A 20,075-nucleotide genomic window follows, 5' to 3' on the forward strand; every position below is an offset into this window, starting at 1 on the left:
GACAAAAAGGACAAAAAGGACCTCGCGAGTCCATCGTTTTCAGCAGGTTATCAAAGCCTTTTTTTCCACTGTTTCAACAGGGACCATATCTTAGCAATGTGATAGGACACCACTTCATAATAGCACACCACTTTGCTTTTCCTTTCATGAGGAACGCAACAAGAGCACGGCAGACAGCGCTCAGCTTCACACATTCCTGGAGTTTGTGCCAAGTTAAGATGGTGAAAACGATTTTTTTATGCTCTGAATTCGAAGTACCGCCACATTACTGAGCTACCGCTTATTCGTTGCTGACTAACTCTCCCACTGCAGATGCTTCCTCCTGCATGCAGGGATGAGGGCGATACAGCGCAAATCCAGTCTATATTGATATCAAAGGTATGTCAAAATCCAAGTCGAGTTGCAAGTCTACAGTCATGGAAAAAATGATTAGGCCACCCTTGTTTCTTCAGCTGATTGATCCATTTTAATGCCTGGTACAACTAAAGGCACATTTGTTTGGACAAATGTAATGATGATAACAAATATAGCTCATAAAAGTTTAATTTAAGAGCTGATATCTAGCAACTGCCATGGTTTTCTTGATAATAACCAAAATCACTTAAGTTCTCCCATGAATAGTGTTGGAGAAATGCATATAAATGTTATCATATATTTGTCTTAAAGAATGTATCTTCCTTTGTTTGAACCACTATAACCTCTGTATGTGTGTGTGTCTGAGCAGTAAAGTTTTATGGGGCTACGGAGAGGAAGATGAAGGAACTCCTCTTGACCGCATCAGCGCTCAGCTGATTTTGTTCCTTCCTTAGTCATGATTACTTGTTATCTTTTCTATGCACTCATCCACAGAGACTCTTTGTAGATCAAGAAGAACAAACAGGAACTGCTAAACAACAGATGTTTGGATCGTTCTGGTGTAACTGTTGGATTTACGATGTGCTTTCTTTTATACACCGGACCTTTTGAACCTCCTGTTTCTGAGCCTGCTGCATGTTTACAGATTCACACTCTTGATTGTTGTTTATGTGACCACACACACACACACACACACCTACACACACACACACCTAGAGAATGTGCTGGCACGTTGCAGCTGTTGTGCTCCCCCTCCCCTTAGAGCTGCAACGTGCTCTGTGTAACTAGGGAATCCCCAACGGAATAAAAGGGAGGAGAACGCAGAGTTTACTCAGAACGGATCGAGGTTGTAAACTGAGTACATCTCTGTCTGTTCTCCTCGCGAGTAAAAGCAATCTTGTTGTCTTCTTTCTTCTTTCTTATTGTGTTTAGAATGTTTTAGGTTGCTTAAACCTGACAAATAGCTATAGCATTATACTGCCAAAAAATGATGAGCTATTTTTGTTGTCATTGTTATATTTGTCCAAACAAAGGTACCTTTAATTGTATCAAGCATCAAAATGAGCAAGAAACTAAAATAACGAGGGTGGTCTAATATTTTTTTTCAACAACTGTATGATGATATTGTCAAGTCGAGTCCAAAGTCGTCACATTTGTGACTTGAGACTGACTCAAGTGAGTCCACACCGCTGCTGTATAGTTCTTTTGTGGGCGTACAATTAAAAACACTCTCAACAACAACCCCAGACACTTTTATTTTACCTGCAAAGATGACCAGACCGTAGCAGGCCTCAGTGTTGCGGAGTACACACCCTCGAAGGAGCATGTTCTGGTTGGTCAAGGTATACTTCCTGTCTCTCCAGTACAGAGTCCCGTTAAAACGATCCAGCTTGTTGTTGGGGGGTTCACAGACCACCTTACCTTCACATACAGAGGGACGCACGGATAAGAAATAACTAAAAAAATAAGTAAAGACAGGAGCAAATAAAGTGTGTCAAATCCCACCATCGAACTGAGACAAGTTGTTGGGGTCCCCCAGTTCTGACGTCACTGAGACAGATTGGCGCACCTTCATGTTGGTCTCTCTGTAACACATTGAACCCGTCAGAGCTATTTCCCCTCACCTTGATGACGAGGTGCTGTGCATTCACTGACCCGTCCAGTTCTGCGGTCTCAATGTAACACAGTCCGTGAGGTTCACTGCTGGATAACAGCAACAGGTCGGCCTGCAAACACACGGTGACGGTTTTAGCATTGATGAACCCTTCATGGGTCCAACCGTGTGTGTCACTCCACTGGGAGTAAAAATTAAAGAAAAAAACAACATTTAACAATAGTAATAAATCCTCAAAATGTCTTTTATGGATTTTTTTGTTGTTTTTTTTTCAATATAAAAAACAGCATTTATGTAAACAAATTGGACTTCTCAGGGTTAAAATCCATAAAATATGATTTAATTTCATATATATTATATATATATTATAAGTTGTTTTTTTTAAATGCCTTGTTGAAAGTGAAAACAAATTACATACAATAATTTATAGCAATTTTTGGGAAGCAGACATTTTTTTTGTTTAGGCTTTCCAGTGCGAGTTTTTGTTGTAAATTTGACAATAACAAAAAAAAATTAGAAATAAATCAATGTTGCTGCCAATCAAACGGAGCTTATAATAATAAATCACTAAAAAGTATTTTAAGGAAATGTTTTTTTAGTTGTTTTTTTTCAATGTAAAAAAAACAGTGGAGATATTGTAAATATACTAGCCTTTAAAGGGATAAAATCCTCAAAATAGAATTTCTTTTATACATTTCAGGCGTTGTGTTAATGTTAATATTTTTACAGCAGTTTTTGGGAAACGTAAAACTTCACAGAGAAGTGTGTAAGTGAATTTTAGGAATATCTTAAGGGGAGGGGTAAAAGAAAAGGCATTTTGAAAAGCTACGACAGTCAATATTTTTGATTTAAAAGGCTGATTTCAACTGCTTAACATGTGGTTTTAAAAACCGTGGAAGGCCAATTTAAGCGGAAATCTTCACAATGGTGCAATACAAGTTTTATTTTTGCCCCATCATAATTTTTTCTAAGTAATTATTTATTTTTTATAAATTATTATACATTATTTATAATATGATTTTTATTTTTTAAATATTTGTTTATATCTGTTTTTATGACATTTAATAATGTATTATCTTATCTTATTTGTAGTTCTTAGTATTTATTTATTTATTCATACATTTTATTGTGCCATGGACTATTTTGTATATAAATGTAGCACTTTACAATATCTTTTAACCATATTTAATACATTTATACAGATTATATATCAATATATTTCATATTTCATTTTATTTAATTGTATCACTGTCATTATTGTTACCTCCGCCAACCACAGAGCAAAGAGCAAGCGCAGCACGGAGGTTATGTTTTTGCCAGCCTTTATCTGTTTGTTTGTTTGCTTGTTTGTGTTCAAAATAACTTGAAAAGTTCTAAACGGATTTGGAGGAAATTTTCAGGAATTGTCGGAAATGAGGAATGGAAGAACTGATTAAATTTTGTTGGTGATCCGGATCACCGTCTGGACCCAGAAATTTTTGAAAGGATTCTTTAACGTTGCGAGATAGGACCATTCTCGCCATTTGTGCATATAACTCCACAAAAAATGGTCAGAGCACTTGGGAAAAAAATACAGGACAAGTTTCCAACAGGTTCTACAAAATATCAGAGACTGATCCAAAAAATGTGGGGTTATTTGTTTCGTGTGAATCACAATATAGGGGGAACTATGGCGCTTGGCAGAGTGTTTCTCTAGTTATCATAGTTTTTGTTTTCCCTGATTGGCTGTGAGACTTGTCTATTTCTACTTTGGTTTACCAAATTGCAAACATTCCGTACACACAGTTACTTACCGCCACAAACTGATTGTTCTCCAATTTGATGATGTCACCCACTCGAACGTTCATCCACTTTTCATTCTTTAGCCTGACACAGCAAAATAGGGGTAAACTAAATCTGCCAAATACGATGACAAGTGCAGAAATCTCAAAGAGAAATAATGACATGCATTTCAAAATGTCTCCACCTTCATCGTCAAACTTACGAGCCACTGATGAGCACCTGAGACTGACGGTTGTTGACTTTGTTGTCACTCTGGTGGCGAAACTGCAGAAGGCGACAGAGAAGAAGGTGGAGTTCTTGTCAATGCACTTCCCATTCAGATATGAGTGTCTGACCCTGATGTAATGCTCACATAGTCATCTGAGGCATCCTTCACCGCCGTGATGCTCAGTACCATCACCAAGGGCACGATGGTGGTGAACCAGGACAGGGAGGACACCTGAGGAATCAACTAGACAGAGAATAGCACTCAGTAGAGCAGACAGCATTGTGGTGAGCAGCAGCTTCTGTAATCAGTGCTCTGACAATGAGGCAGTCGATGTCTTTTATACAAAGATCATGCAAAATAGCCATTATGCAGCCCGAACACAAGATCTGTCATTTACAATATCCGACTTTGCCTTTTAAACAGCGAAACCTGGTCTGGTGTGACATATGAAATACTTGTCAGCCAAAGACAACCACTTTCAACACAAAGTACGCTCAATGATGTTACATTTGATTGTCACTTACCTGCAGTAGGAACAGGAAGAGGAAGTAGGTGTTGGCCGCTACCTGAAACTGTTCAAACAGGTTGATGGGAAGAAAGGTGAGGATGTTGTACTTGGATGTTGTGATGTAGTTCGTCTTGAGTGGAGGAAAAGGACACAGGGATGATTGTACTGTAGCATAACGTCATATACCAGAGACCACACACCCTTACCGCATACTGGAACCTCTCATTGTACTCTCTGTCATTGGCCCTGACCATTCTCTTCTCCTCTGCAGGGTGGTATCGACACACAAGCACACAAAGATACATTTATTGTCACCAAACATACAAAAATATGCAGTACAGCCTAATTTCTGCTGTGTGCCTTTGGCTGCATTTGGGGCAGCCTGCTTTTGTGGCTCTTTTCTTTGACATTTGGAGGAGCTGTGTGAGCAAACCATAACTATTTGGCTTGATGGCTCCCCATCGCGGGCCAGCACGATGGTGGTTGGCAGGAGAGGCGCAGCTGGACCATGTGTTACAATAGTCAGCCTTAACGAGCTGCAGCTGGAAGATTTTTTTGGAGGGGCACGTCATGCAACGCTTGTTGCTTGTGGGGTGCCGGTGTGGTGTGTGGTGGTACCTCCAGGTTTCAAGGACTGGGCTGGGGCTGGTAGAGTGCGGGCCTGGAGAGCAGTGAGGCATACGGGCATGTTCAGGGGTCAAAATGTGTGCCCCCTGGCAGGTTTGTTGGTCAATCTCCAGGCGGGGAGGGAACTGATGTGATAATGCATTTACCGTGATTTCCGGATTATTGAGCACACCTGACTATAAGCAGCACCCACTAAATTTAAAGAGAAAAAACATTTCTACATATATAGGCCCGTACTGATCTATAAGCTGCAGGTGTCCACATGGAAACATGGAATATTTAGAACAGAGAAAGACATTTTAATTAATTAAATGCTTTTTTTGGTTAAACAGTAACCCACCAGAAAAGTCGCTGTCATGGTTGTTTTCATTCTCCTTCCGCCCTAAAACCACTAAAGTTGTCTTCTTCAGTGTCAGAACAGAACAGCCCCACAATTCCCTCGCTACACACCCCGCCAGTCTCTCTCCCTCTTTTGTTGTCACCCACGCCCCGAGGCAAATCAGCCTCCGAGCCCGTGCTGCCATCCCCACCACGCAGCAATCTAGCCTCCCGAAACCCGCCAGCGACATGCGACCTCCCGACGCCGCGCCACGCTGTAAAGATCCACCAGCAGACCTGAGTAAAGCTTCTAGATCGATCCTTTAACCTGAATGCTGCATCACATGCACCTCTCCACGAGTTCATCATGATGAGGACGCGTGAAGAAAGTGCTGAATGACTGCTCTAAAATACGTAAGATGTCGCACATATTAGCCTCATCATTGTATAAGATACAGTGTTCAAAGCGTGAGCTTATACTTGTACACAAGAAATTATGGTATTTTTCCTAATACTGTACTTTTGGGATTGACCGGCAAAGTCCGAAAGATCAACTGGTCGATCTTGATTGACGGGTTGGCGACCCTTGCATTAAAGTGAACCACCACGCTACCAATGGCTGGGGTAGGCTCAGTCCTTCTCTAAAAGGCTTCTGGCTAATGATCAGATGTGCACTTTGGGACAGTCACTGTGATTTCTGAGCTAAATGATACTAATAACAGACCAGCGTCTGCCACTACAAACTTCCAGTTAAGCTTTTTAGTAGAATTTCTAGGGCTGTCTTCAACAAAGGATTTTTAGTCCAATCCAATTACAGTCAAACCTGTCTATAGCGGCCACTGAAGGGAAACGGCAAAAGTGGCCGCTATAGACAGGTTGGCGGCCATTTTGAATTTGTGCGCACACATAGAGTATTAACATGTATTCACAAAAAGACTGGAGCAAAACCAAGAGACATAGGGGAAAACGCTCTGTTGACACATAAACAGGTAGGTAAATCTAGGTAACAGCTCTGGTGACGAAACTAGTAATATCAATAACATTCGACGGCGCTGGCCTTTTATCTGCCACAAATGTTAATTGACTGCAGCTGCGCGGCCACCAGGCGAGAAGCGGCTGCCTCTTCCTCCCCAGAGAAGGCACAGCCTGCCAAATAACAGCGCAGGACAGGGGACGCTCGCTCCTGTCCTGCAGAACGTCACAAATTTCCATCTTGGATTTTTTTTAAACACGATTTTAAAAGCAAGAAATAAAATTTTTTGTGAACAAGCCCGATGATACAGTATATGTACAGGATACACGTGAAGCAGTCATGAATGGGTGTGTACGTGAACAATAGAGTGTGGAGGAGGTGTGAAGATCGTAGTAAACTAACAATACCATCGCTCCTTTCTTATTGAATGGGCTTCTAATTTCTAATTAGTCGGCAATTAAGTGAAATTTTAGATGTTTTATTCAGGTGTTTTGGCCATTTTAGAATCTATTCACGGCATTGCAAAGTGGGAAGATTACCGTTTTGGCCGTCATTGAATCTTCTCAGGGCAGCATTGCAAAGTAAGAAGACGGCTTTTTTTATGTCGAACTAGGACTCAATAATTAAAGTCTACACACGACGGCTTCATTGCTTAAAAAACGAAACTTTTTCGTGCATGAAGCTTCTGGTTGAGTCGGCATTTTGGCCGCTATATGCGGTCACAAAATGGGTGGCCGCTGGCCGCGCTGGACAGGTGACTGCTATACACAGGCTCTATAACACGTAAATTTTCTGCGGCGGATTTTTCAGTGGCCGCTACAGGCAGGTGGCCGTTCTATACAGGTGGCCGCTAAGACAGGTTTGACTGTAGTTGGATTTTGTCTATAGTTGACGAAGAGTATAAATAAATACAGATGTCATTTGCGACTTTTTCCACCTAAGAGAAACAAGCTAAAATACTGAGATGAACAAATAAACATGGTAGGTGTGCAACAACAGTAGCTTAATTTATTTAGTGACACTGAAAGCAAGACAAAACAAAACATGGTCGGAGCCCCCTAGGGAGCTAGGGGGAAACTAATTTTGATGGGTAAAAAAAAAGAGAAATTTTTGCAATATCTCACAAAACTTTTGCGTGATAATGCAAAGTGGGGATGAAAAAGAAGAGACAAACTTTTGCGAGATCTCGCTAAACTGTTTACATTAGGAGTAAGGCCCTGTGATTTCCACGTTAACAGAATCATGCACGGAATCGCTGATTTGGCCAATAAAAACAGAATCTACTGTCTACACGAAATCTTGTGGAAATTGACAAATTGTCAATAAAATTCTGTCATCGTGAAGAGAAGGAAAGTTTGTGTGGGGAAGTATTTCCCCAGCGGACTGTTCAATCGTGGCGAAATCTCATCACAAACACTAACACACACTGTCCGGAGCGTAACTGGAAGCTAGCTAGGTTAGCTTAGCTTAGCAGAGCATGCTAGTGCAGCTGTGTGTGTGCAACTCATGCTGTATGAGAGTGTTACACCATCTTGTACTGCTTGTTAATGTAACCGAGTGTTTTACGTCAATGGACATTCTCAACACACACAACAGACTTCCGGCCTTCAAAATTAGAGCACTGTTTGCCACATCCTGTCTAATTGTGGGTAAAAAAAAATATCTTACATTAATAACGCAATTGGAATTGCATCGTTGACTTCATCTTCCTTAACCACAAGCACGGGCATTACAGTTTTTTGAGGATTTTGTAGCAATGAGTGCAGAGGCTGCCATCCCATTGGAAAGGTTAGCCAAGCTACATCCGTTTCTGAAATAATGGGCAAAATTGGCTAATGATGCATCAATAAATGTAAGGACATTTTATTTACTGTCATGAAAGTACACACACTATGCTCGTAAAATAAGTGTAAAAGGTAAACACTTAAACATTTAAACATTTAAATGGAAAAATTGTTGCCATTATAAGCCAATAAGTCCGTTGATGTTGACGGTCTTCCTAGCATTCAAAACTAGCGCTCACCTCAGCTCCTTTGGATTGTGCCGCTGAAGCGGGTGATTTTGTTCATGTGTGCAAAGTGTAGGTCTTCTGTTTAACACACACATCATTTTCAATGCATTACATTACAAATTAGGCTGATATTGTTTCAAAATAGGCTATTTATAACAAAAACAAAGACATACTCTTTGTAAAAATGTATGCTCAGCAGCAGCCGTGGGCACCCCCCATGTAGTACAGCTTGATTGCACGGCATTTTGATTCAACGGCGAGATTGCTAGTCCAATCAGACTCCTCCGAATCGATTAGTCGACTATTCTGAGAGATCCCTAAGGATTTTATACACAAAGTTAGCTTTAGAAAGCTCACATAAATGCAGTGATGCTGAAATTGCTGGAAAGCTACAAATTTCTTGTGACAGGATAATGCCTCGGTCAGGCTCCTTAAATATTAATGAAAGCACCTTATAACCCAAATGGCTTATGGGCTGTGCGGATGGCTGCAAAGGTGTACAATACATAAGTATTAAAGACCTGTGTTGCACTGATGATATATTTGATTGAGAGCAACATGAGCTGCAACGAGGAAGCCACAGGAAGCAATGGCACAACTAAAGCAATTACCACATAATCACATGCATGCTAATTCATAAAGATGCTGCCATTTGCTTGGTTTCTGCAGCCCTATCTCACCATTAATAGAATCAACCCAGCTGTAGAGATGTTATGCAATCACAACAGCCAATAATTGGATGCCAATTAGTTGGAACATGTTCAAATTAGAATATATATTACAGCAGGGGTTCATGTTTGTTATAATATATTGCAGGTCCCATATGATACTATTTTTTTTAGAAAATTTAAATAGTCGCAGATATCCCACAATCATGTACTGTACGAGAAGTGTTTTGTCTAAAATTTTGCCTTAATGCTGGCATTTAGGCTTCTTAAAGGTGCTTTTAGCAAGCCCTACTGGAAACACGCTACTTTGGGTGTCTGTACCTTTAAAGGGATAGTTCAAATTTTTGACATGAAGTTGTATGAAATCCCCATCAGCATTCACTTGTATCTTCTTCCGCTGTGGAACACATGCATAAACAAGATGGCCGCGGTGTTCCGTCGCGGAAGCGCATGCGAGTGTCTTTGTCACATACACGTGAACTCACAGGCGACAGTGCGCAGGAATACGGCGGGAGACAGATATAGCGCCAAGCGTTTTGTGAGGTCTGATTTTTTTGAGAAGGCATTTTTGTGATGCAAATGTTTTAATCTTTTGAATGTATATTGTTTTGAGAAGCCAAACTCTTTATGTTAATTGTTCCAGCAACTAAGTGGAACTACGTTCTTCATCACGACAATCTGACCAGAACTGGAGACCAAGTGGGGGGTAAGTCGCTGTTATTGGACTACAATGCTGATGGGGATGTCATACAGCTTCATGTCAAAAAATCCAAACTATCCCTTTAATGCTAATGAGCTGTGTTTGTCCAACCAAGCCTGTCTCAGACAGAGTGCGTGTCTCCCAGATACACTTACACTGTAACTCCACACTTACGTCCAAAGTAATAAATGTCTTATATCACAGACAATAATGTAACAATAAGGTGTGGGACAGGAGGACACAAGTTAGCAATGCTAGCATAGCTCTGTGAGCTACAGTACAATGCTAACATTACACTCACATTTTAACAGCAACATCATGCTAAGTTAGCCTCGTCACTGAAGAAAAACAAAAATTTTTTAACTTACAGCTCCCGTGTTTGTAGCTTACTGACGGATAGTTGGCAGAGCTTTAGGCTTTATTTTTAAAACTTGGAGCGAAGCATCCTGTGAAGCCGCAGGCTAGATGTCTGGCAGTATATATACTGCTCAAAAAAATTAGAGGAACACTTTGAAAACACATCAGATCTAAACTGGGGGAAAAATGATCTTGAATATCTTTCCTGATAATAAGTGGGTGATGTATTAGTAACAAAATGATGCCACATCATTTGATAGAAATGAAAATGATCACCCTATAGAGGGGGGAAATCAAAGACACCCCAAAAATTAAAGTGAAAAAATGATGCCCTGGTCCAGATCTGGGAGGAGATCCCCCAGGACACCATCCGTAGTCTCATTAGGAGCATGCCCCAACGTTGTCAGGCATGCGTACAAGCACGTGGGGGCCACACAAACTACTGACAATCATTTTGAGTTGCTACAATGACATTTTAGCCAAATGGACCAGTGTGCTGCATCATTTTTTCACTTTCATTTTTTGGGTCTTTGATTTCCCCCTCTATAGGGTGATCATTTTCATTTCTATCAAATGATGTGGCATCATTTTGTTACTTATACATCACCCACTTATTATCAGGAAAGATATTCAAGATCATTTTTCCCCCAGTGTAGATCTGATGTGTTTTCAAAGTGTTCCTCTAATTTTTTTGAGCAGTGTATTTTAATAAGATTTGTTTCCTTCCCTATTAATATTTTTTTTTACATGAGAACAACTTGGAAATCGACTGGATTGCTTTCAACTGTAATAAGATTCCTAAAGTGATTTTGTAAACTAGGAAGTTGCATACCAGACAAATCAAGTTACTCCATCATCTAAATAATGAATGTCACCGTTAAGTAAGTTCTCATTGATTTTGCCAAAAATAACCCAACTGAAAATGTCTTATTGTCTAATGGTGAACATACACTGAGGTGCACGTTGACTGTGAGAGATGCTCATGGCTGCACTTGTCCTCCTATCTGGTGCCGCCTCTTGTCCTGTTGTTCTCCCCAAGAAAGCTGATCCGTCACCTGAATGCATCTTTAGCAAACTGGCCATTAAGTGTTTAATATGTCTGACAGCAGCAAAGGCATTAGAAGCCCTAATGCTCACTAGATGAGAGAAGTGTGTATAAATCTATAAAGCTCCATTACGGAGAAACTTGCAGACTCCTTCTGAGACATAAACGACCATACGAGCATCGATTCGAGCCGAAATACCTCACGTTGGGGGTCTGTTGTTGGCTTGTGTAGTGACACTTTTAATATGAAGACCAAGCACTCAGCTAGGCTACATATTCATCACACACACACACACACACATTGAATGGCATATATCAAACATGTTATGAGTGCATGGCCTTGACTGAGATGTGATCATTGGCCACACTGACTGATGAAGAGATGATAAACTGATGATAAACATCAAGATGTTGTACTTACACTGTCTGCACACACCTTGACTTATTTCACTGGCATCATTTGCTGAGGAGTAGCTTTTTGGTCCCCCAGAAATGTTGTCCAAAATGCAGTTTTTAAATTTAACTTTTTATTATTAAGGGAGAAAAAAATCCAAACCTACATGGCCCTGTGTGAAAAAGTGATTGCCCCCTAAAGCAAAATTGTTGTCATTCAGCCACATTGGAGGGTTTTCCAGCATGAAGCGCCTTTTTAAGGTCATGCCACAGCATCTCAATAGGATTCAGGTCAGGACTTTGACTAGGCCACTCCAAAGTCTTCATTTTGTTTTTCTTCAGCCATTCAGAGGTGGACTTGCTGGTGTGTTTTGGATCATTGTCCTGCTGCAGAACACAAGTTGGTTTCAGCTTGAGGTCACCAACAGATGGCCGGACATTGTCCTTCAGGATTTTTTGGTAGACAGCAGAATTCATGGTTGCATTTATCACAGCAAGTCTTCCAGGTCTTGAAGCAGCAAAACAGCCCCAGACCATCACACTACCACCACAATATTTTACTGTTCATATCATGTTATTTTTCTGAAATGAAGCATTACTTTTGCGCCAGATGTAATGGGACACACACCTTCCAAAAAGTTCAAATTTTTTCTCATCAGACCACATAGTATTTTCCCAGAGATTTTTGGGATCATCAAGATGTTTTCTGACAAACTTGAGACAAGCCTTAATGTTATTTTTGTTCAGCAGTGGTTTTCATCTTGGAACTCTGCCATGCAGGCCGTTTTTGCCCAGTGTCTTTCTTATGGTGGAGTCATGAGCACTGACCTTAAGTGAGGCAAGTGAGGCCTGCATTTCTTTGGATGTTGTTGTAGGGTCTTTTGTGACCTCTTGGATGAGTCGTTGCTGTGCTCTTGAGGTAATTTTGGTTGGCCGTCCTGGGAAGGTTCACCACTATTCAATGTTTTTCGCCATTTGTGGATAATGGCTCTCACTGTGGTTCGCTGGAGTCCCAAAGCTCTTGAAATGGCTAGATCTCAATTAATCTCAGTTATGTTTTCACAGGGAGGGAAATCACTTTTTCACACAGGGCCATGTAGGTTTGGATTTTTTTTCTCCCTTATGATAAACACTTTTTCATTTAAAAACTGCATCTTGCATTCAGTTGTGTTTTTACTGACAAATATTTAAATTTCAAAATGTATTTAAATATTTAAATTTGCTTGATAATCTGAAACATTTAAGTGTGACAAACATGCAAAAAATAACTCAGTCAAGGGGCAAACACTTTTTCACACCACTGTATATGACATGTTCAGTATATGTGCTGTAAAATGCTAGTCAATGATCCTATCAGTGGTTCTCAAATGGTCTCAATGTGGGTGCTCTGTCGAAATTAGAAACGAGCATCACATGATTGTAAACTACAATGGCAATTATGGTGACGTGTTTAATACCCATGTGACTGACAATTCTGTGACTGACAATATGTTGCTAAAAGTGTGGGTCTTGCAAACCACTGATACAAACTACGATGAAGTTATGTTGACGTGTTTAATACCCATGTGACACAACTATAACACCCATTATACAGTGTGATACTAGGTGGTTGTACAAAGTATGTAATTGGTATATTCAGTAAACAACAGAAAGTACTACTAAGACTTTTCAAATATTATTGTCACGACTATTCAAAACAAGAGACGACCGGAGAGACCACTGGTATGTAACAACTATTATTGATCCTAAGTTACAATTGTGTTTAGTCTTGAGTAGATGCTATTCCTCACCGATTCAAGGTTATGAACCTAACCTGTGCTCCTGTAAATCATTGAAGTGTGAAAGAAAACTCTAGAAAGTCTACTGGAATTGAGTTGATAAAGCGTCCTCGACGGTCTTCTTGGCCTTTTCAAGTGCAGACTGGCTTAAGTCCAAAAGAACTTGACAGTTGACAACCAAGGTGCAGTTGTGACACAGAAAATAAATTAGCTAAAGGTTCCAAGTCAAACTGCTGACGAAATTGAGATCAGTAAATTGGAAGCACGATGCACGGGCTTCAGGTATCACTCGTTGAGGTCAATGTTTTGGTAAAACGCGTAGTCAGGCTTCTTTGGGCAATGTGCAATCGTCACAACAGTAAAAACAAAAGTTTTTTTGAAACTTTTTAAATATCTTACATTTAAAGTGAAAGCAATGATTATGCAGCTGTCTAGCCACGTGTCTTGTGGCACCATAGTAAGCAAATAGGACAAACAAGAGCGCGAGGTGCATTCACAGACATCGGGTCATTACACTTTTTTTTTGCCCATCCAAAGACCTTTGACTGACTGAAAACGGTTGTGCAACCCAAAATAAGTTGAGAATCACTGCTCTATATGACAGGAGCGCTCTGCTGTTTTTAAGGACCTACCGTTAAAGCATTAGTCAAAGATCCTCCATATGAGGAGGGTGTTTTGACTCGTGACTTCAGCTGCAAGTTTGAGGAACGTCAGTCAGGTCAAAAACACACACACACACACACACACACACACACACACACATTGAATTTAGCCTGCCTGAACTAGAAAAGTATAAAAAAATATATACAAAATATAATACATACATACTATAAAAGTTATATATAAATAATATAATAATAATAAAAGCATAAAATAAATATAAACATTGCAGTTAATAAGACCACACAAGCAGATATTTCACTCATGACTGTGCATGATAATATAGCAAGGTGGAAGGTGGCTCAAATATTGTTAAATTTTACCTGAAAATAAATGTTAAAAAACGGTATATTACATAATGGAATGTAATTTTGGACGAGCTGTCTGCGAACCACTAGGAACGGATCCACAAACCATTTTGGGACACCAGTTGAGAATCACTGCTCTATATGACAGGAGCGCTCTGCTATTTGCTAGTCACAAATGCTACTCAAAGATCATCTATATGACAGAAAGGAGTGCGCTGCATTTCACGAGGACCTAGTGCAAAAAGGGTTAACCCTAACCCTTAACCCTAGTCAAAGATCTTCTATGTAACAGGAGTGTTCTGCTGTATTCAAGGACCTACTGCAAAAACGCAAAGCAAAGATCCTGTACACAACAGGCGTGCTGTGGTATTTTTAAGGTCGAGCATGGTGAAGTCATGTGCTGTAAAGCGATGTAGACGGATGGGTCATTGGTGATCTGTTGCAATGATGATGATGACGATGATGAGGCAGCACAGTCACAGCCAAGTGAGCCTGGCACCCTCAAATGTATCAGCATGTCAGCCAGCAGTAGCAAGGACACGTGAATATATATATATATATATATATGTATATATATATATATATATATATATATAAAACATAACACATGAATAGATAACATACGTACCCTATGCTATGTTGTATAAGACAGCTGGAGACATGTCACTGCATGAGCAAGGACGTTACCAAGGTCACCACAGGGCTCTTGCTAGGGATTGGGTTGCAGGACGGGGCAGCCGGGCGCCATCAAGGTGTGTGCTCTTTGCCACTGTGCGATACACGTGAGGATGCTGATGCTTGCTTTCATATCATATAGCCAATAGCAGGGGTGCAACCAAGAATTCTGGGCCCCTTTGCTCCCCCTGGCAGTCAGGGGACCTTGGAATTGTCCAACTTTTCCCCCTTATACGGCACCCCAGGCCAATAGCACTCATCATACTGTAAACAAATTGAAAAATGTACACTGTATTGGCCGATTTCATTCATGGATAATCTTTAATGACGGTCGCTGTACCGGACCGTCGTGGTGAAGAGAGAGCTCAGCCAGAAGGCAAAGCTCTCAATTTACCGATCGATCTATGTTCCCACCCGCACCTATGGTCATGAGCTTTGGGTTGTGACCGAAAGAACGACATTGCGGATACAAGCGGCTGAAATTAGTTTCCTTCGTAGGGTGGCTGGACTCACCCGAAGAGATAGGGTGAGGAGCTCAGTCATCCGGGAGGAGCTCAGAATAGAACCGCTGCTCCTTCACCTCGAGAGGAGCCAGTTGAGGTGGCTCGGACATCTAGTCCGGATGCCTCCCGGACGCCTCCCTCGTGAGGTGTTCCGGGCATGCCCACAAGGGAGAAGGCCCCGGGGCAGACCTAGGACACGCTGGAGGGATTATGTCTCACAGCTGGCCTGGGAACGCCTTGGTGTCCTCCCGGTGGAGCTGGAGGAGGTGGCCAGGGGCCGGGAAGTCTGGGCTTCCCTACTGAGACTGCGACCGGACCCGGATAAGCGGAGGAGAATGGAAAAATGGAATGGATGGATAATCTGTATCAGAATCAGCAGCATAACACTCTGATTGGAGCATCCCTACTCTTGACAGATGCTAGAGGATCACACAAAAGTGAGAACAACGGATAGTATCAGATAAATACTAGAGTGATGATTCTGTTCTCATCTATGGTTATTTTTTGTTAAATATTTAGGGATTTTTTGGAGTTTCTGTTTTGTTGTTGATATTATATCGTTTAAAAGTGAGATATGAGATAATAAGTTCTTGGTCACAAGAGGATTTAGTAGCATTTGAGTTTGTTTTTTATTTTGCACTATTGACTATTTTACTCATTTACATGTATAATAAAATGAAATAATTGTATTATTTTGTTGACATTGCTACATTGTTATATATTGTTGTATATATAAATAATTGTTGCTAAAAATATTTTTTGCTTGCCTAAACTATTCTGATGAATCATAATCAACAAATTCATGGCAAAATCATTCATATTTTGACTTTATTCTTATAACATGACGGCTGTTTTTTAAGAATCTACTGTTCTTTTTTTCCCTCAACTATTTCAACTTCCGTATTGTAAATGTTCTCCTCATAATATGACTTTATTCCCATAATATTATGACTTTATCCCCAACCTAATTTTCCAAAAATTACAATTTTGTTTTCTATGTTTCTCATAATGGGCCGCACGGTGGCCTAGTGGCCGCATGTTGGCCACACAGTCAGGAGATCAGGAAGATCTGGGTTAGAATCTGTGTTGGGCATCTCTGTGTGGAGTTTAAATATGCATGTTTGTTTAATTGGCGACTCTAAATTGTCCACAGATATGAATGTGAGTGTGAATGATTGTTTGTCTATATGTGCTCTGCGATTGGCTGGCAACTAGTCCAGGGTGTACCGTTCCTCTTGCCCGAAGTCCGCTGGGATAGGATCCAGCATACCCACGACCCTAGTGAGGATAAGCAGCATAGAGATGGATGGATGGATGTTTCTCATAATGACCTCTTTTTTAATATTTACTAACATTTTAACTTTGTATTATATGATTATGTAATTGTATTATGTTCTGTGGCTGCCGCCTGTCCACCTTTTGGTTGCAGACCTGGTCACACCTGCAACCAATAACGCACCTAATCCTTTTAAGCAAGGCAGCAGCAGTCACCAGTTGCCAGATTGTACCTCCAGCTTCACCTGCTCACCGCTCAGCCCGGCTTCTTACCTCAACCTGTACCCCTGCTTTCTGGCTTTTATTGTTCCTGTTTGTGAGTAGTATTTCCTGTTTGGTACCTCCAGCGGTGACCTGAGTTTTGTGCTAAGGCTGTTACCTACTAGGCTTTTCCTGCAGTGTTTTTCATTCCACTGTTTTTCGTTTTTTTCCTGCCAGTCGGTTTTTCACTATTTAGGCTCATACTTGTATTGCTTTTCGCTTTTTTACCTCCTGGTGAGGACACCCTTTGTTATACTAAATATTTGCATTACTCCACGGACTGTGTCTTCTCTGCACTGGGATCCACACACATGCACTGGCAAGGTCCAGCCCTGACATGCTGGCCAATTAAAAAAACAGCCACGGGCCACAAATGGCCCCCAGGCCTTTGCTATCGTACTTCAGAGTTTGCACAACACACAGACATTATTGTCTCAATTGCTGGCAACACAAGTGAGGAGCATGATGCGCGGTGGTGGTAGCGTCATGGTCTGGGGCTGCATGAGCTAGGGAGCTGTGGTTAATGAGGGGAAACATGAATTCCAACACGTACAGTGACATTCTGAAGCTGCACAAGCTTTACAGTGACTACTCTAAAGTATGTCTAAGTTGTCCCCTGACGTTGATAACAGCACACTAACCTGGAGGAGGCTTCTTGGTAAACATCTCCGCTCTGCTGCCACCTTCCTTCTGCTATGGTCCATGGGACTGTCTGCACGGGACACAACATGAAATTGAAGGTGAACTCATTTGACTTTTGGCTTGAGCTGCAAGTAGGAGTGAGACGCTAGCTGGTACCACAGTTGACCTCAAAGCATGCTGAGTGACGGTGCACAGAAGACTTTATACATCTCAGCATTACAGGAGGTACTAACTGTACGGCAGACGAGCCTTTAATCAATACTGCTGAGGGGGAGAGAGGACGGCCCGCTCGGCTTTCAGCTCCTGTTTCTTCTCTTCCACCGTCACGCACTTTTGTCTCTTCATTGCGTTCTCTCGATTCAATCTCCAACATTATATACGCTGTCTTTGTTAGTCATCACAGATTCGATGCTTTCGAGTCATCCGAGGCATAACTGTGCAATGAGAAATGTGCAATGACAACAGCAACACAAGCACGGAAGACCCACATTAAAATGCCGCATACGTAATATGTAGAAAATAGACATCTAGAAATGACATAGATTTACAGTTATTTTTACGATTACAAATTGTTTACAAAAAATCAAGTTGACTTTATTTTGTATTTTTTATGACAACCGGTTGCAGACAATTGTATTTTATTAGTTCAACTTCCCAGTTTCTCCTTTTTGCAATCAATGCCACAAAATAAGAACGCATTAAACTAAAAAATAACATTTATATTTAAAAAATCCTGCACATTGCAGGAACTGTAACTTAAAAGAACATCATTTTAAAAATATAGGGAGAAAATAAAATGAATAATGATATGAATAATAATATAAACACTCAGTGGCTGCAACATTAGGTACACAATCTAATGAGGTCCTAACAACAATTCTGCTTTTGACAATAATTCCTAATAAGAAGTACAGCATAATAAATTAATTAGCAATTAAATAAAAACACATTTTGTTACACTTGCACACAAGATCATTAATACACACACAAAATAAACAATAATTAATATATTTGTAATGTGCTAAAATACTAAGATTTATTGTATTATTTAATAATACTAAAGTACTGTATACTGTATATATTAAAATCACTGATAAAAAAATATATGAATAAAACAAAAACATAAACACACTTAATGGATCCAAATGTTGGTACACCTGAAAATATTGATATTTATTGTATATATTTAATTATACTAATTCTGAACTATAAAATAGACATTAAATGGGAAAAATACGCATGCATATTTTAACAACTTTATAAACGTGTATTTATTGTGTTTAATACTAGTAATAATATATAATATATATACTTTAAGTATATTTCATTATTAAAAATCACGTGTTCAAAGTATGTATAATAATATAAATGTAATATAAATGAATATTATACACTTACTGATAATATAAGCAAACAAACAAAAACATATTTAGGATTACTGGTTCCAAATTCTGGTGCATGTGCACACACAGTATATATAACATATATATATATAACATATATATGTAACATACAGTTTTTATATAAACTGTGTTTATATAAAACAAAGAAAGAGCTGAGGGTGATGGAGTGCATTTAGGAACTACTATAAACTACAACCACAATAATAAACATTGTACACTTCAAACTGAACTTAAAAAAATCACCATTGTTGTCTTTGAAAAGACATCATTTTTGCTGCAGCTCTTTTATTGGACAATAACAATCATCAAGTAATGCATTTACTGTGCATCTATGATGGCGTCATCGTATTACTGATCTTATCACGTGACACGACTTCATACAAGACAATTAAACGTACCTCCTCAAAGTTGTCGAGAGTGAAAGTTTTCCGGTGATGGAGGCATCCTCGCTGCGCCTTCCTCAGTCTGAGGTCATGATGAGGTTGCTAGTTGCTGTGAGGAGATGCTGGAAGACGAGAAAGGGGGGAGGAGAGGAGAGGTGGCATTCCCCCCCCCCCCCCACCTTACCTCCTTGCTTGAGGAACGGGCCCCACGGGCTTACTTAGTTAAAGGAATATTTCTGTGCATGTGCATTTACATACCTCAAATCAATTTGAAATTACACATAAAAAGGTCAATTCAGTTTCAAATTTAAAGACTTCATATTTAGTGGCGCCCTCTACTGTTCTATCAGCTCCATTAAGAGCTGTGAGCGGTTGAGATTTATTTATTTTGAAAGGAACAAGGACACTTCTGCAGTAGTTTGTAGCACTGATTCAACACAGTGTATTTATCAACTTCCCTCCTGGGTTCAAATACCTCAAATCAAAGACCTTTGTCCCCTAACTGCAGGCAGAACAAACAGGGGATGGCTGTAAATAAATGCAATACAAGGTTTTTCAAGTTTGGGAAAGATGTCAACAAAATGAATCATTTCTTAGTATTTTTATTACGTAATTTTAACAAATGTTA

At 40.1% G+C, this 20,075-nt stretch overlaps 1 protein-coding gene across 6 annotated transcripts in view; it reads right to left on the minus strand.

The window, feature by feature from the left end:
- The window catches only part of atp8b2 (ATPase phospholipid transporting 8B2), a 46,164-nt gene extending 26,098 nt beyond the window's left edge, over positions 1-20,066 (minus strand). For 4 of the 6 annotated variants that reach the window (XR_008572082.1, XM_054782681.1, XM_054782679.1 and 1 more), the window contains exons 1-10: positions 19,463-20,066; positions 17,661-17,731; positions 4,674-4,732; positions 4,484-4,597; positions 4,104-4,202; positions 3,954-4,015; positions 3,763-3,835; positions 2,011-2,081; positions 1,861-1,940; positions 1,618-1,776 (exon numbers count right to left, since the gene is read on the minus strand). Coding sequence is in view for 5 of the 6 variants with exons in the window: in XM_054782681.1 (XP_054638656.1) it covers positions 1,618-1,776; positions 1,861-1,940; positions 2,011-2,081; positions 3,763-3,835; positions 3,954-4,015; positions 4,104-4,202; positions 4,484-4,597; positions 4,674-4,732; positions 17,661-17,685 (742 nt within the window). In the remaining variant the exon portion in view is untranslated. Of the gene's footprint in view, positions 1-1,617; positions 1,777-1,860; positions 1,941-2,010; positions 2,082-3,762; positions 3,836-3,953; positions 4,016-4,103; positions 4,203-4,483; positions 4,598-4,673; positions 4,733-8,408; positions 8,475-8,569; positions 8,662-17,660; positions 17,892-19,462 lie in introns of those variants that run through there. The other 2 variants (XM_054782682.1, XM_054782678.1) reach the window with 2 other exon arrangements.
- Between the last annotated feature and the right edge of the window lie 9 nt (positions 20,067-20,075).

This window comes from Dunckerocampus dactyliophorus, chromosome 7 (assembly GCF_027744805.1).
Source record: "Dunckerocampus dactyliophorus isolate RoL2022-P2 chromosome 7, RoL_Ddac_1.1, whole genome shotgun sequence".
NCBI lineage: Eukaryota > Metazoa > Chordata > Actinopteri > Syngnathiformes > Syngnathidae > Dunckerocampus > Dunckerocampus dactyliophorus.